Source organism: Bidens hawaiensis, unplaced genomic scaffold (genome assembly GCF_021521415.1).
Source record: "Bidens hawaiensis isolate Kalapana, Puna unplaced genomic scaffold, B.hawaiensis_p1.1 tig00035550_1, whole genome shotgun sequence".
Taxonomy (NCBI): Eukaryota; Viridiplantae; Streptophyta; class Magnoliopsida; order Asterales; family Asteraceae; genus Bidens; species Bidens hawaiensis.
This window is the reverse complement of record NW_027505376.1, coordinates 102,342-120,310: the sequence shown is the minus strand read 5'-3', so window position 1 is coordinate 120,310 and position 17,969 is coordinate 102,342. Positions and strand designations below refer to the sequence as shown.

The window sequence follows — 17,969 nt, the reverse complement described above, 5'->3', positions numbered from 1 at the left end:
AACCCGAATTTATTAACCTTGTTAAGTCTTGTCGTTAACCCATTTGTGTGCCCCTCACGTGACGATCAATTTTGTCTTTTTTCTCTCCAATAAACCTCAGCCCTAATTCGCAACCCCTCACGTGAGGGGCTGGGGTGTATTTGGGGAAAAAGGGAAAAAAGAAGGAACAAAATTGCCCCTCGCGTGAATGGCACACTGATAGGTTTAACAACCAAACTTAGCGAGATTAGGGAATTCGAGTTTAATTGCAAGTGAAATGAAACCATATGGAAGAAAATTGCAAACTTAAAACTATTGGATTGAAACCGCAAATTTGGACAAACAACAAGGACGAAAACCGCAGTACATTGAAATAGGTATTATAGTAAAGAAATAGTGAAAAGACATGTCTACCCCTGACTTAACGATAAAATTTAACGGGGTTAGTGATTTGGATGTAATTGGCAAGAACTAGAAAACGTGGAGGGTCTATATGCAAAAAATAAACTTTTTGAACTAAATTCGCATTATTTCTCAAACCACAAGGTTTACTCTTTTTAAATAATTAAGGTGAAACGTGTAACAAACTTGCAATATTACAAAGACAACAACTTTTTGTTTTTAGAATTTCCACTAATTTCAATCCAATGCATGATAATGATTTGTCACATTTCTAAAATAACAAGTTGTAACATAATATGTATCAATTTTAAAATAAATTATTTTTGGTATCGTCTTTCACCATACATGTTCTCACCATGGCCAGTCCGCCTCAAGAAATATAAGCCATCGTATTGACTCCCAACACATGAGTTATTATGTATTCGAGCCATACAATCCACAAACAACATGACAACAATTGACAAGATGTTGTAACAAATAACTATTCTTTTACAATAGTTTTCCTAAATCAGTATGTGAAATAGCGAAGCATTTTATATTAGTGTAATAATTATCATCAAATGTAATGATTTGACGTTATTAGTTAATCATACATGGTTAGTAGATACTTCACTAAGACCAAATCCAATGCAGCTTGTGAAGGGCAATGTTTTCATAACTGGATCGGATAAAAAACCGGTCGGGCAACCGGCCGAACGAATTCTGCTTAAGAAATGTTAGAAAAACAAATTTTTCAAAAAAAAAATTAATAGGAAAACCAGTTTAACCGGTCCTGTTTTCCGGTCAGACCGATGAACCGGTTCGGTCCGGTCGGTTTTCTGGATACCAGTGAGTAGCATAGAACCAGACCGATCGGAGGACCGATTTTCGGCCGGTCCGGTCAGGGTTTAACAACATTGGTGAAGGGTGAATTTAGGTGACCTAGAATTGCATTTCCCAAATGATGCAATGGTGGAGAAATGTACTTAGAGAAACACTCTTGGAGATGTGCGATTCTTTTGGCTAAGTGGTGGGTGTCGTTGATGTGCATAAAAATATACATCTTTTCGGCATCAAATAATCTCTAAAAACTGCAATTTCTATCTAATAACATATCATAAAAGGCTACTTATCATAATAAAACGTAATTTCAGGTGAAACCAAGCCTCAAACGAAGAAATAAGCAAAAAGACGAAGAAAAACAGAATAAAACACAAGAAAACAAAGAAACACGCCCCCATGCTTCTGACACAAGAAAATACAAAATCTGGAAGCAAAAGCACGGGGGCCGTGCTCATCATGCACGGGGCCGTGGACGAGAGTACAGAAAAGACAAAAAAGAATTGAGCACATGTCACTAAAAACCACGGGGTCGTGTCTACCAACCACAGGGCCGTTGCCACCTCACGCAAAAGACAAAACAAATCTGGCACATGTCATAAAAATGCACGGGGGCGTGCTCATCAAGCACGGGGCCGTGCCTCACCATCCAGATTGCCTATAAATAGTGGCTCATGTTGCACTCATTTGGTGTGCATTGAAAAGAATTATCTCCGGTTTTCACTTATAAAAACACACACTGACACTCACTTTGAAGATCCAGTGAAGAGTTTGAAGGTTTGGAGGTCATCACCACTAATCATCATCATCAACCATCATTACCATCATTAAGAAGAAAGATTCATCTACATTTGGTTAGATTGTTCCAAGTTTAATCATGTATTTGTTATTATCAATCATCTTAATGTTTATCACTATGCTCATTACGAGCTAAACTCCTTTTACCATCTAAAATCTATGAAGAAGCTTTGTTTTACTTGATAATTAATCAAGACATGTGATGTAGTCTAGTAAAGTACATGGTTATATTACAGCTATCTTTTGATGAGAAATGTTTCACCATCTTAAATTGTTAATTCAAAGTTGGTGGTTGTCAATTTTATTGGCAATCGTTCATGATCGATTCATGTTCTTGAAAGATAGAAATACTTTGATACATTATCGAAACATGGATCCTTATATTGTATTTATAAATTATGAGATATAAGTTATGGTGTATTTTCTAAACCTTGGTAATCCGAAAATGACTTTGCTTAGGATATCAAATTAGTTAAAGAAACCATATGTTAACGGAATGTGTAATTATAACCTACATAAATCAACCAAGGGGAGGTTGTGTGATGAACTACAACCACCCGAAGTTGTTAGAATTGGTATTTGAGAAATCGAAGTCAATCTTAATCTTTCTACTTTAAGAAACTATTTGCCAACTTAAATTGACATCATTGAGATGGTATGACATTAGGAAAGGGTAGACTTTAAAATGCGTATACTATCTCCTTAGTGCCAAAGATGCTCACTTAAGGTTTAAGGAGCTATCTATCATATATTGCTACGGCAAGTTTATCACATGTCTACATATTAATTATTAATGCTAAAATGGAGTGGATTATTGATCTTAGATGGTAACCTTCGTATAATTGAACAACTCGTTTAGAATTTCTTGTCTTGGTCACCTATATATTATATTTATAAGTATTTATATTTTAATTAAAGTTAAAAATTAACCCCAAAAATGATTAAAACCTCCGATTGAAGTAAAACAACGATTTATTATTAGAAACATTTGTGTCCACGGATCGATACTTGGTTCTTACCAATACTATTCTACATATACGATAGACACACTTGCCTATTTTGTGTGTGTTTAATCTTTGTAGAAATCACTTTTATAAATTTAAAATACGATTTTGTGCAAAAGCAAATCATTCCAACCTCTTATATTTTATAAGACACGCACGCAGCACACCCATCAGTAGTGTTGTTAAAAAGTAGTTGGTTATACAAAAATGATAAAAGTGGTGATGATAAAGTATGTATTTTGGTCCACTTTGCACCGGTAATGGTCAAATGAAATAGTACGTGTGGTCCCCTTTGTACTGGTAAAAGCTTATTATGTTTGGTATATATTAAGTATTAACTCACAAAAGGTATAATGATTAATTTTTTTTGGTTAGACCCAACACATTATTACTTTAAAAAAATGCATTTGAGGGTAAAACTGCATTATACTTAGTAAGGTCTAAAAAATGACTTAGTTGAAATCTACACCGAAAAAATACAATATGAGAGGAAATGGACTATTAAAACAAATAACTTTCCATGGGTGCACGTCAACCTTTGTTGACATGACACGATACATATTCTTAAATAGAGTGATTATCTTGTGCTTTCGTCTCAAATTCATTTGTTTTAAAGAAAACTGACTACAACCAACTTTTTTTTTCATCAAACGAATACAAACATGTTAATGTTCATGTTAATCCCGAAGAGAAATACACCTACCTATAGAGACATGTATATGTGTTTATTGAAAGCATATAAGTGTAACATTTTACTAAATTGATAGCGTGTATACAATGAAGTTTGAGCTAAAATATATATCGTTACGAACATCATACAATTTATGCACACATATTGTTGCTGCAACTAGTAACGACAAGTCAATAGCGAGGTGAGACATAAGCCTCATAATAAGGCTCCAAACCAAAACTCTGAAAACTAATTATCATCCTCACAAAATGTAACTTGCGCTTCTAATTTACTCGGTATCAACTTCAACATGTATATTATAGTCCCAGTGAAGCCACGATATGAACGTCATCTCTTAAAACTACAATGTGACATGTAAAACAATAAAATTGTAACTTGCACACATATGAATCTACAATCTTTATCTTTATCTTTACTATATATAAAACATGAGTTAATGACCTCTTAAATTTTAAAAGATACCTTACTTGTTGCTTATTGTACAACATATTATGCATAAATTTAAATTTAAGAAATTTTAAGGGTAATGTTTATCTTTATAGCACAACATCTATGGTTACTTTAATTTCTTACATAATAGTTTCAATTTTAGTACTCTAACTTCAATCAAATTTTGTTAATTTATAGAATAGTTATAAATTTACCCCCTATTTAAAACAAACTACCCCCAACGACTTTTAAACGACCATAACTTTTTCACACGTTGATTTAAGAAAATTATTCCATAAACAACGAGCATTTTATTCTTTTTAATTTAAGTATGGTATTTCAACAGTTTGTTAATTTTTAAAAATTAACATTTTACGTGATTACCTGTTAGTACAGACCATGGGTCAGGTCGGGTGGTTCGTCTCATGGGCCAGAACGTATTAGAGTCAGAACATGTCAATACAAAAGCTGGTTAATTTGGGTCGGGTCAGGATGGGTTCGGGTCAACAGAGGTCAGCTCAAAATGGTATTGGGTTTGAACAAGTTTCGGGTTTAAACAGTGTCTGGTTTAGATGGGTTTCGGGTCAAAACGGGTTGGTTTGAAAATCGGTTTATTTGAAATTGCTGTACATTTTAGGCATTTACGTGGATGACATTGTTTACACGTAGCAGGCCCGATAAGCGCGTGTCTGGCACCACGTAATGCGCGGTACCCAACCTTGGTAGCGCCCAACACCACATAACGCACAAGTAATCAACGTGAATTACACGTGCGATATTGGTTAAGCATGTTTAATGCATGTAACATGCATTCAGGTGTCGGTTATGTGTGTTCAATTGGCAGTTACACACGTAGTGGCTTTGCATGTGTTACACGTTCAATTTCAGGTTACGAACGTACTGTCATCGGGTTTGCCCACGGTCATGCGTTGCATTGTGCGGGCACTTGACTAGTAATTACTAATTTACCAGTGTAGCACGCTTACCGTGACCGTCGAGGCGGACACTCTCCGCCTCCGTTTAAGCGGTATCGAAAGGACGACAGGCGCCGTGGTAGTCCTCGTGATAGAAGGTTTGTAAATAGCTTTTATTATTTTCATATTATTGTTTTGACATGATACATGAAGCTGATTTCGTAATAATTGATTGTATTTGTGACAGTTAGGAGTGTGCATTGTTAGGATCGGTTATTAGCCTAAACCGAAATCGAAAGTCATCTGTTAGTCTATTTTATTAACCAATCGGTTTTCAGTTAAAATGTTCGGTTTAGTCGGTTAGTTTCTCGGTTCGGTTAATTTCGGTTGATAACTAAAATTAAACTTGGCTTAAAGTGTTTGTTTAGAAATACATGAAATGAAGGTATGGATAGATATAGATACCTATCTATACTGAAATAATTGATTGTATTTGTGAAGCTGATTTCCAATACCGAAGTCATCGATTAGTCTATTTTATCAACCAATCGGTTTCGGTTAACTGGTTCGGTTTAGTCGGTTAGTTCGTCGGTTTTCGTTTCGCTTTATAACCAAAACCCAAGCGTTGTCGGTCGCAAGTGTTGAGGTGGTAAGTCGACGCGAATTCAGTCGGTTTCGTTTACGTGTGTTATAGTATCAGAACTAAAACCAAAATAAAAACAAAAAATAATAAAATTTGAGGTGGACTAATGGGGTGGCGTCGGCTGGTAAACTCGGGTGGTAAAACCTGACCGTTGTCGATACGGACGTTGAGGCGGTGAGTCTACGCAAATTGGATTGGTTTTTGTCAAGTTCGTTGCAGTACCGGAACTAAAATAAAAAATACAAAACAAAACCGACATTCGGTCGGTTTTCGTCATGTTTGTTATGGTACTGAAATTAAAACAAAAAACTTTGAGTCTACTCGAATTCGATCGGTTCTTATCACTTTCGTTATGGTACCAGAACTAAAACAAAACAAAACAAAATACTAAATTGACATTCGGTCAGACCGCAACTAAAACAGACCAAATAAGGTGCCGCAAAATGGCCAAATCGGGACTTTGCTGAAACAAAATCGAAAAAAAATCAAAATTGAAGTGGCTACACGGGATTGGTGCCACGTGGACCAATCAAGATCCAGCGGCACCAAACCCCTTAATTGCTATATATAATAATATGAATGGTTTGGTTTGGTTAACCGATGCTACACAAATGCCTAAAAAAATCGATAACAGATTTTTGGTAAATATGGTTTTTGGTTAATTTTGGGTTGGTTTCGTCGTTTTTGTCGGTTGGATTTAACATTTTGGTTATTGCTCACGTATAGTTTGTGTTAGTAGTGATTTTTCCAGTTTGAGCTTACATTGGGAGTATAATGGCATTGTTTGATTAATCAGCTACTATTTCTGAAGAGATGCAGAAATATTGTGAATTAGTAGACAATGGTTTTAATCTCGGTTCGTTTGAATCATATAATTCAAAATAATGATAAATGATATTTTTAAATTTAATTTCATAACTGTTTGATGCTACAACACAAATGGTAAAATGCTTTACAGTGTAGGTACTTAGTGTTTTGGGAACAAGTTAGTAACTATAGGTACAAGTGAAAGGTGTAAATTAGCAAGTGATAATAAAATGTCAAATTCGGATTTTGAACCTTGTAACTTAAGCATTCTTATTGTGTAGGTGCTTAGTTTTGAGATGACATGACAACCAACAGTCCACGGTTTTCAGTACATCGTGTGAAAACAGTATAATTTTTTTGCAGTCATGATCGAAGAGATGATGAGCTCCTTTTTGTTGGAAGAATACGCAACATTTTAATTTTTTTTTAAATCAAGCTGGTTATGCTAATGTTAAATGCATACACATACTTGTTGAAGGTAGTTCAAATTAGCCTATTACATGTGTGGCTTCTCCGAGACCCTTCATGTCAAAATTATTCGAGAATAATCACTTTGGCTCATGCAATATATCTAAGCTATTACTTGTTAAAGGGTTGTCATCCACATAAAGGACAAGTATTTGAAGGTTAGTTGCATTGATCCACTTGGTATATAAAGCCTTGTTTCTTGATGTTTCATCGAACCTTAGTTACCACTAATGTGATGCGTGTTTTAACCCATAATTGATCCACTTAGTAATAAAGCCTTGTTTCTTGATGTTTCATCGAACCTTAGTTACCACTAATGTGATGCGTGTTTTAACCCATAATTGATCCACTTAGTAATAAAGCCTTGTTTCTTGATGTTTCATCGAACCTTAGTTACCACTAATGTGATGCGTGTTTTAACCCATAATTGATCCACTTTGTATATAAAGCCTTGTTTCTTGATGTTTCATCGAACCTTAGTTACCACTAATGTGATGCGTGTTTTAACCCATAATTGATCCACTTAGTAATAAAGCCTTGTTTCTTGATGTTTCATCGAACCTTAGTTACCACTAATGTGATGCGTGTTTTAACCCATAATTGATCCACTTTGTATATAAAGCCTTGTTTCTTGATGTTTTATCGAACCTTAAGTACCACTAATGTGATGCGTGTTTTAACCCATATGTGGATTTCTTTAACTTACAAACCGAGTGTTCCTAACCTTCAAGATTTTAGCATTCAAACTAAGTCATGAACAAATCCCATACACACACAAAGTTTACCTTTACAAGGACTATGCTTTGAACTAAAGGTGCACAAAAAAACCGCTTCCGGACCCGACCCGGCGGTTCCTACCCGGAACCGAACCCGACCCTGCTCTACCCGCGAATATGGACCGGGCTTTGGGTTTCCCCACGGAACTATACCCAGAACCGGAACCAGAACTGACCCGGACCCGATGGAACCAGTTCCGCCAAAACCCGACCCTACCCTACCCAAAACCCGAAGGAACCAATGGAACCGGTCAAATAACCGACTGTACCCGGAATTGGTTTTGACTTTTGTTGACCATAAACGAAACCAGTTTCTGCCCGGTTCCGTTTCCTGAGAATACCCGGTTTGTGCACCTCTACTTTGAACATATTCCCTTAACCAGATGAATTAGTAATTTCATTTTCAGCCCGCCCTCTGAAGATGTCAATAAATAAACAATGCGCATACACACCGCCATCCGATCAAGCAATTTCCCCGAATGCAGGAGAAACGATAAAGCGATACACAATAAAGCATTGACAAAATAAACACGAAACAATTTGGTTTAAAATCCAACAAAAGGCCAATAAGTATGAAGTAACTATTATCAACAATGATTCTAAAGCTCGATACTGTCAAAACGTATATACATCAGCAACGATGATAAAACACGAAAACAAAAGTTTCATTCAGGGCGATAACCTACAACACCTTTTTTTCTATCTTAATTAAGATAACAAACAATATGTAATCAACAACTAACATATCTGTAAAACAAAACCTTCTAATGTCTTGTTGACATTACGGGTGAGCGGTTCCTCTATTTTCTTGGTCTTTTTGATAGAATCTCTGATCCGGGTTCAGCCTGCAAAATAGATCATCTTTCTTATAATCCGCAATTTATCATTGAAACATTAAGAGAAATTTTGGTATTAAAAAGTTCATTTTCATGATATATTTTACGTAATAGTGAGAAAGCTAGATTAATTATTTTAAAACACATATGATGTAATATGTATGAGCTTTTATTAATGTTTTTTATTTAAATCAATATAACTGTCACATGATCAGTGTTTATTATAAACTTGTTTAACTTTCCATAACTTCTGTAGTTGTGTGAGAAACTGAGAATTCTTGGTTCTCTACATAAACTCTGACCTAAATAGTAATTTAATAGATTTAATAAGGAGTCCAAATTTAGCATTGTGTAAGATTTAAGAAAAACAAATGCGAGAATTCGGACTGTATATAGAAATAAGTGCTGATAACAATATTAATAATCGAATGGATAATATGAAACTTACTGAATTTGAGAGCTGTTCCCGAATGTAAGCCATTGATCTCAACATGGCCCCTAAAGTGTCCCGAGAAACCTGAAATTTCACCTCAGATTCTCCTGTGCTAGTCTCTGTATCTTGAAGCTGGAAACACATCAATATATTAGTTTAAAGGTGAGTGTATAAAAATATACAATTTGAGCTTATGTATGTGAGCTGATATTTAACTTAAAAGGTGGCAATTTAAGCGCATTTTGTATGAATTTTTTGGTTATGCTTTATTGCTAACGAATCAAACAAGGAAAAATATTAGCTTAAAAAAATACGAGCCAATAGAGTCAAATGGGCCCGAAGTCAAAAGGTATAGTTTTAATGCCTGAAACATCCTTAATCATATTACTCAGATAATTAAGTTAATAATCTAAAAAGAATGTAATTCTGTATTCATATTTGACACTATGTTATGTACAAAAGTGTTGTCAACCCTACCGACCTGTCTTGTATAGTTGTATGAAAATTTTACCCGTTTTGACCCCGTTACACAACATGCCTTATCCACCCATTTTGCCACCTCTAATATTTATAAAAGTCTATTTCACCCATTTTGCCACCTCTAATATTTATAAAAGTCTATTTCACCCATTTTGCCACCTCTAATATTTATAAAAATATATTTCATGCTAAAATCTCAACTATAATAACTGGTCACACATAATCATATTTTGATGGAAGCAAATATTTAATACCTTCAAATTAATGACAGCAACCTTATTAGCAGTAGCAGAAAGCTGTTCATTAATGTAAGCCATTGACCTCAACATGGGCTCTAATGTGACTGTTGAAAGCTGAAACTTAACCTCTGATTCACTTGCCGGCGTCCTTTTATGATCTTGTAACTAGAAATATCAATAGTGAAATATCAGAGATAACCGAATAAGATAATAAACTTGATGAAATAGCATCAAAGATGATATTCATCTTTTTAATAGCCTTAAAGAGTTTGGTATATTGTTTAGGTGGAAATAAGATGATGTTAATTTAATCATCAAGCACGCATCGACACAGGAAGTTATAAAAAGTCATTTGCCCCCTTAGAATAAAGTTTAATTAAAACTGCAAAACTTTTTTTTACTGCAGATATTTAAACTTCTCCCTTGTCTAGTAATTTATGTCCAAAAGAATATCATTGGTAAGATATTTAATATCATTAAAAACATTTAGAAAATAAACAACTAAGAGAAAATTAGCATATAAAAAAGATAGCATTAAATGCATACCTTTAGGTTTATGACAGCTACTCTGTTTGCTGGAGGCAAATTTTTATTTTCCATCGCCCATGTCATTGATTTTAGACAAGGAAGAATCACCTGCGTGGCAAATATAAAGAATACAATCATACATAACAAGAAAAAGAATATGCAACAGAAGTAAAGATGCCAAATGGGCTGGTTGGGTAACGGGTCAAAAACAAGGATTTTAAGTAGTGGTCAAGATGGGTTGACCTGATCCACTTTCTGTACTAAAGGTTTAGGCGGTTAGAAACAGTTAGCGTGCAAGATATGACTACAAATATTATATTATAACAATCTCTAACATTTAATTTAAAATGATTTAACAGATATTATATAAACTATATTGTTAAAATGATAATCTGAATATTTTTAATAAAGCGATTTACAAGGCTTTAACTACCAAGAATTTCAAAACATTCAGTTTTAAAGTTTGAGTCATACGCGGTGCAAAGAATAAAAACAAAACATAACAATAAAAAGAGGAAAACATCATGAAAAAAAAAAACAAGTCATGGTATCATACCATGTTATCAGGATGTCCATCATCACGGCGCAAAGAAACCGGGGCCATACGTGGGAGATTCAAGTCAGTAGCAGGTGGAGCTAGAAGCCCACCATCATTAAGATTAAACCGTCTCGTTACTTCATCTTGGCGGGGCCACAATAAAGGTGTCATATCAGGTGCAGATGAACTGAGCTTACGGTTATCATACCCGGTGACATTGGCCCGTGAACTAGGCGGCGGTGCAAAACTTGCCACATTCGTCTTTGCAGCCGACACATTCTTCACACCTTCTCTAAGTGCCGTCATTGCAACATTAAAGGTATCGGGAGCAACCGCCCCTTCTTCAGCAAATTTAATCGCTTCCCGGATTAACTGGTTGTAACGAGTACTTACTGACTCGGGCCCGTTTACATATAAATCTAATGAATTATTGCTTTTTGCATTCTTTGTCCATCTTTTTAGAATGTAATGAGATGGCAATGTGAGTATGTTTGTGACCGTGAAAACTGTCAAAATATGTCTACAAAGGATTCCCGAATACTCAAACATTTGACAACTGCAATTTGCCCTTAGTTCTCCAACATTTAAGGTAACAATATATAACTTTTGATCATCTTCAAACTTTGCAACCCTAAATGTGCTTACAGTACCATCACCGCCAATCCTATTTGCAGTATACACAAACGTTTCAACTAATTCTTCTTGAAACTTTGAAAATATTGTTTTTGTGTATAAATTTGCTGCTTGTTTCTCCATTGGTGATGGTGTTCTTAATAATGGTGTAGTGGACAATGAATCAAAATCTGCTTCTATTTCCTTCTCGAATGAGTTTTCTAAGGCCCTTTCGTACTGTCTAAAAAATAAAGGTACAGTAGTGTGTTTGTTCAAATAACCGTCAAAAAACGAGCTCTCATAACCATGACTTAATGCAATTCCAGCAAAGAATGTATCACGAAAATAAGCCGGGACCCACTGTTGTCGCGTGGTGTATAATAACTGCATCCAATCATTCCTTTTAAGATCATATCTATTAAGAATAATATCCCATCTTGCTTCAAACTCATCATACGTATCTGTCGAGTTAATACAATTATACAACTCAACCTGAAATTCAGGATGCATGTGACAAACATATCCCAACCTTTTGTGACCCTCTCTTAATACATCCCACTTGTTGAAGCAATGACGAGTTCCTGGGAAAACATGTGAAACAGCAGCTTGTATTGATTTCTCAGGATCAGTGATTATAGAAATGGGTGCACGATCATTCATGGCAGCAAGAAATGTTTTAAAAAGCCATGTAAATGTACACTCAGATTCATCTAGAAGCAATGCACAACCGAATAAAATTATTTGACCATGATGGTTGACCCCAGTAAAAGGAGCAACCGGGATCTTATACCGCTTCACTCGGTACATCGTATCGAATGTAACCGTATCACCAAAATGACTATAAGCGGTTCTTGATCTAGCATCAGCCCAAAACACATTAGCCATACGGTTATCATCGTCCAGTTGTATTGTGTAGTAGAAACCAGGGTTTTCAGCTTGCATTTTCCTGAAATAATCTAGAAGATACTGAGCGTCTCTCCCTAACGACCTTTTATTAGTTGCATGCCTAACAGAATTAATTACTGAATCTGGAATCTGGGCCCCATGGTTTGATTCCATAGACGTACTCCTAGAGAGATACGTAACTCCATTTGGAGCAGAACCTGCAAGTGGGTAACTTTCAGATGTATTATTCTTTGTAGCACCCGATAAATGTCGTTTTTGTCTATTGTGATTTATCATTTTACGGGAATTTGCGCCTGGGTGGTTGTGTTCCTTGATGAACTTTGTAACCACCCAGCTATTTTGACTTTTTGACTCGATTCTAAGCATTGCATTACAGTTGCAAATCGATGCTGCACACAAAAAGTCAAACTTTGAAGTGGTTGCATCAGTGTTTTGATTGACTAGTGTGCTGAACCCGGACCTTTTAGCATACTCGTTGTAGAACGATTTGGCAGCGTCCACATAAGCAAATTCCAAACCCACGTGTGGGTCAGTTAAGCTGATTTTGTTTTGCAACGGGGAAATTCCAGCTGAGTCTGTACCATTACTAAACCCATCAAATCGGTCAAAGCCAACACCATGTTGTCCCATGCTATCCTGTTCTACACTCATGAGTCCAACATACATGTCAAAGGGCACTTGTACGAATGCTTTATCAATAGTCGTTTCTCCATCTTTTGTTAGCTGAAAATTTCATAGACGGCTTTTTTTTTCTGAAATAGAAGAGAAAATCATACTGGTGAAATACACACTCAATATCATAATAAAATGATTACCAAAAGAAAAAGTCTGCTCATTTGGAAGTTTCAATGAGTATAATGGATCAAAAACAGACAACGGATTTTGTCCACCGTCATAATGCTGTTGCACAGTGCAATCGGCTCGAATACCAGAAACATAACAAATGTAGTTTTTAATTTACTTTCTAAGATAAGAAATTGCAGTCAGAGATAGTGACACTATACGTCAGAGTAATAAGTCATAACATGAATTTATTGAACATTTAAGGAAATTTAATATTACATTGAACGATAAAATATAGGGTTACTACATAAAGAAGTTTCCGTGTTTGATAACACTAAAAGAACCATATCCGTAAAGAGCGGTCTCTTGTTTAAGCAACTAATCAATCATTAAAACGCTGTGCAAGTACGAGTATGCACATAATTTATATCTGTTAGTTAATACAGTTCATGCTCTGTTAATAACCAAAATTCGTTTCCTAAAAGAGAACCAACGCCTACACTAGAATATAAAAAATCCCATCATGTTTCTTGGTAGTTACCGAACAATGTGACATAACACCAACTTATTCAACCGGATTAAAATATATGGATCTGCGGCATTAGTCTTCATACTCTAACCTCACATACTCAAAAATGTTTAAGAAATCCCTATAAGAGCCGGTGTCTCCGAGCAACATATATAATTTACCATGTTATCTTTAGTATCTTTGCAAGTCTAAATATATCATGCATGGATGTCAAATTTGAAAACTTTAAAAGTTGTTAATACGTGTGTATACAAGTCTAAGAGACAAGTGAACCAAAAAAAAACAAGATATCTAATAACTCTTAGGTCAAATGTATAAAACAAAAAACAATCCTAAGCTCTAATTTCATCCTTCTTAACCTAATTACATCCCGCGTTCAATTTCTTATTTCCCGTGTTCAATTTCAGTATTTCACAATCTCCAACGTGACTCTGTGTGATATATGAGTCACCAATTACCCTATAAAATCAAAGTTGACAATAACAGGTTGCTTTGAGCATGAAATTTTGATTTCCACATTAAACTGCATAAACAAAATGCAAGGGTAAAATAAACTAAGTAGGCTTAAAAACAAACCGAACTGAACCGAACAAGGTCCTGTTCATGTCCGTTTGATACGCATGTATCGGACAATCGAACAATTCACGAACACCTAACCGAACAAAACTTCTTGCTCGTGGTCGTTCATAAAGAAAATGAACTTATACGTGAACAGCTCACTAACACAAACGAACAAACACAAATTAACACCAACAATGTTTATATGATTTGGCTACCAAACTATAGCAGGTGTTTATTCTAGCGTTTATATTCATATATTAATTTTACACATATATTAATCACATATTACTCATATATATATATTCTCTTTTGTTTTATAGCTAAAGCTTATAGTTTTATTTAAATCCATATGATAAGATCAGAAAAGTCATTGAAAAAATATTAAAATATTAAAAACCTTTAATGAACAAACACGAACAAATAAACATTAACGAACACCGATGAATGTAAACAAACACATTATCAAACGTTCACGTATACAATTGAACGCGATAACAAAATTCCTTGTTCACGTCCGTTCACTTATTAAACTAACGAACTTCCTACCGAACAGTTCACCTAAACGGAAGTCTAAAAAACTACAATCCGTACCCTAATTAAACATAAAAAGTACACACAGTCAACAAGTACAGCTTCCGTTCACCAATTTCACCGTCAAATCAAATCGATCGTTAATTCATGCATAATTAGCTTCACACATATCATCGATACACAATTACATAAAATAAAAAAAAATAATAATAATAATAAACGTATATACGTACACGCATGTATTTATGTATGTATATATATATATATACCTATTCACGTCTGATCGTACGGAAGCTAAAACCTAATCAACGATCGCCGCCTTTGTCGCCGTCGTTATCGCTGTCGTTAGGGTTTCACCGGCGAGAGGAGAGAGTGAATTAGGTGTCGCATAGGTTTGGATTGAAATATGTAGACGCGCGATGGTGACCGTTGGATTAAGATCTAACTGTTGTTAGGGTTTAAAAAAGATTGGCCTTGGGGCAGAAGTATGGTTCGGACCCAAGCCCGCGAAGCACTCAAGTGTAGAGTGGGAATCCATGTGGGACCAATTTGTATTTCTTTCATTTTTGGTTAATTATCCAAACTGAGGGTGAAAAGTACTGTTTTGCCTTTGTAAGATATTATTATTATTATTATATGACGTGGCAAAAAGGAAAGGCCCAAGAAACCGTGTCGGATAGAGGTGTACGAACCGGTTTAAAACTTAAAAGCGGTTCGGGTTGAAACCAGTTTGGATTGGTTAATAAAATTCAAAACCGGTTTATAATCGGTTTCGGTTCTGGTTGAAACCAGTTTCATGAACAGTGACGATCGGTTTCGGATCGGTTTTGGTTTGGTTTTTGGTTGGTTTCGGTTTGGTTAACCGGTTTGGTGGAGAAAATTACAAACCTACGGTTTCAATCGGTTCCAAACCGGTTTCTACATAATCGATTTCAAACCGGTTCGGTTTTCGGGTCGGTTCGTTAACCGGTTTATTTGCCCACCTCTAGTGTTGGAGGTGTTAACAGTGCGGTATAGGGCGGTAATGGGTTAACGCTTGAGGGCAAGGCCGGCTTAATATTTCCGGAGGCCTAAAGCGAGATTTAAAATCGAGGCCTTCTATTTAAGGTGTAAGCAATTAAGCAAATGCAAATTGTTCTAACTTATAATTTACATATAAGAATTCATATGTCATCTCTCAAACTCTCTAATGTAATTAATAGGGTTGTATTTTAGAGCATGACTAAAATTATAATAAACCTTAGCGATTAGCATCAGTAGACAGTAGTCAAGATCCCATCGAAAATTAGTCATTGGAGTAATTAATGGTCCTTTGAGACATTTGTCGTATGGTTCCTTTAAATATTATGATATTTGTGAAGAAAATTCCAAAATCTATTAAAAATTCAACGACAAAATCATTAAGCTTTTGAAATAAAAAAAATAACACACAAAAACCATCAAAAACCATATAAAAACCTATAACACCTTTTCAAATTAACCATACTTTAATCGACAAACAAAAACCTTAATCTAAACAAATATTACACACACACAAAAAAATAATAAAAAAACCCAAGCATCCAACTGTGAGCACTTCATGTTCATGAAAAAGCCATAAATTTGAGGTAATCTAAATTGAATTATATAAAAAAAATGTGGCTCTAAAAACCTGGAGGCCCAAAACGAATGCCTTATTTGACTTGGACTAGAGCCGCGCCTATTTGATAGGGGCGGAGGAGGGATCGGCGTTAGGGGTGGTGATGCCCGGGGCGTTTCTCCATAATAAATAGTCTAAGATACCACATGATTTAAAGTCATGCATGATAGTCACCCCCGACATTTCCAATTGATGATTTGAAACTTCCAAAGATAATATATATTAGTTTCTTAACAATGCTAACAACCTTGAATATTTGCATTTCGCCGACAAAGTTGAGGGGTAGCCCGAGGTACCCCAAACTATATAATATATCTGCCCCTGGGGTGGGTGTTGTGATGGTGGCCGACGGCCCGACGTGGATGGTGGTGGAGCCCAGGGCGTTTCTCCACAACACACGATATTTGAAATTTTGTTTCAAGCTAAAAGATATGGTTAAAAACAAAAATTATAATTAACAGAAAGTATTTATTTATTAAAAATTTAACATAAGTTGTAAGCATTTAAAAAACTAATTTATAAGGTGAACCCACACCATAAATTAGACGTTGAATACATGTTAGACTCATTTCATGTTAAGAGGTATTTTAGTGCTATATTTCTAGTACTTATGTATAGTCTGTAGCTATGTTTTGATTCTTCCAGCCACATTTTATGTTATCTGATTTTTCGATTATATAATTGAAAAAAAAATTGTTTTTAAAGCTGGGGTCTTATGCAGCGGCCTCTTTATTCTCTAGGATAGAGGAAAGGCTTGCCCTCGTCACACACTCCTCAGATCCTACAAGTAGCTTGCTATAAGTCGGATTTTACCGGGTAAGTTTGTTTGTTTCTTACTATAGTGACATTCATACGAATACGCGATTACGTGTCATTTTGTATAACATCATCATTCAACACTTTTGTAACAAAGTGTTTTATATCAGATGTTATTTTATATAACTAGAATCACTTGCTGAACAGCTTGTGGCTATGGGTTTTGCTCTAGAGCGTGCAACAATGGCTCTTATATTGAACGAAAGTAGAGTTGAAAAGTCGGTTGTGTGGCTGTTCGAAGGCAGTGGAGATTCAAACAACGACCAAGAGCATAGTAACAATAGCTGTCTATTCCATATTCCAGTTCGTATATTTAACGAACTCGGTTACAATGATTATGTTTGTGTAACTGGTCGCAGTTGATTACACAAACATAGACTTGTTTCATCTCCTTCTCTTTAATAAAGGAGGAAAATATGATTAACAAATAACTCAGATTATAGGGATGAAAAAATAATACGAAAACAGAACTTGAAAACATGTGTTGTTGGGATTTTAATGTTTTTCTTGGTTTTTCCAGTCATGCATGTTGCCTTGTTTCTTGGTTGTGTTTTAAGAGTTTGATGTTGGTAACAAAAAATATTATTCTGTTGAGAGCCGAAAATATTGAGAGCAAATATTGGCCATATGTTTTTTAGAGGCGCGCATGAGTCGGTTTTACATTTAAACTATATCGAAACCAAAATTTTAGTCTGTTGAATTCTATTGTTTTTGGTCGATTTGGGGTTGGAAAATCATAGTTTAAAAAGACGTAATTATTGTTGTTGAGTATATCCCTAGCCGAGGTTAAGTACTCCAGATTCGAGCC

At 35.3% G+C, this 17,969-nt stretch overlaps 1 protein-coding gene across 3 annotated transcripts; it reads right to left on the bottom strand.

Moving 5' to 3' along the window:
• Positions 1-8,314: 8,314 nt before the first annotated feature.
• On the bottom strand, positions 8,315-15,246 carry LOC143612798 (protein FAR1-RELATED SEQUENCE 3-like). 3 transcript variants are annotated; one of them, XM_077086694.1, is made up of 6 exons: positions 14,976-15,246; positions 10,803-13,054; positions 10,265-10,354; positions 9,734-9,883; positions 9,015-9,131; positions 8,315-8,575 (listed from the first exon to the last, which is right to left on the bottom strand). In XM_077086694.1, the coding sequence occupies exons 2-6, from the start codon at positions 12,966-12,968 to the stop codon at positions 8,531-8,533; spliced, it is 2,568 nt and encodes an 855-aa protein (XP_076942809.1). In that variant the 5' UTR covers positions 12,969-13,054; positions 14,976-15,246; the 3' UTR covers positions 8,315-8,530. The 3 variants fall into 3 exon arrangements, with proteins under 3 accessions (XP_076942809.1, XP_076942810.1, XP_076942811.1); XM_077086695.1 differs by having other exon boundaries at positions 15,017-15,246; XM_077086696.1 differs by lacking the exons at positions 8,315-8,575; positions 9,015-9,131 and adding an exon at positions 9,448-9,558 and having other exon boundaries at positions 9,639-9,883.
• Between the last annotated feature and the right edge of the window lie 2,723 nt (positions 15,247-17,969).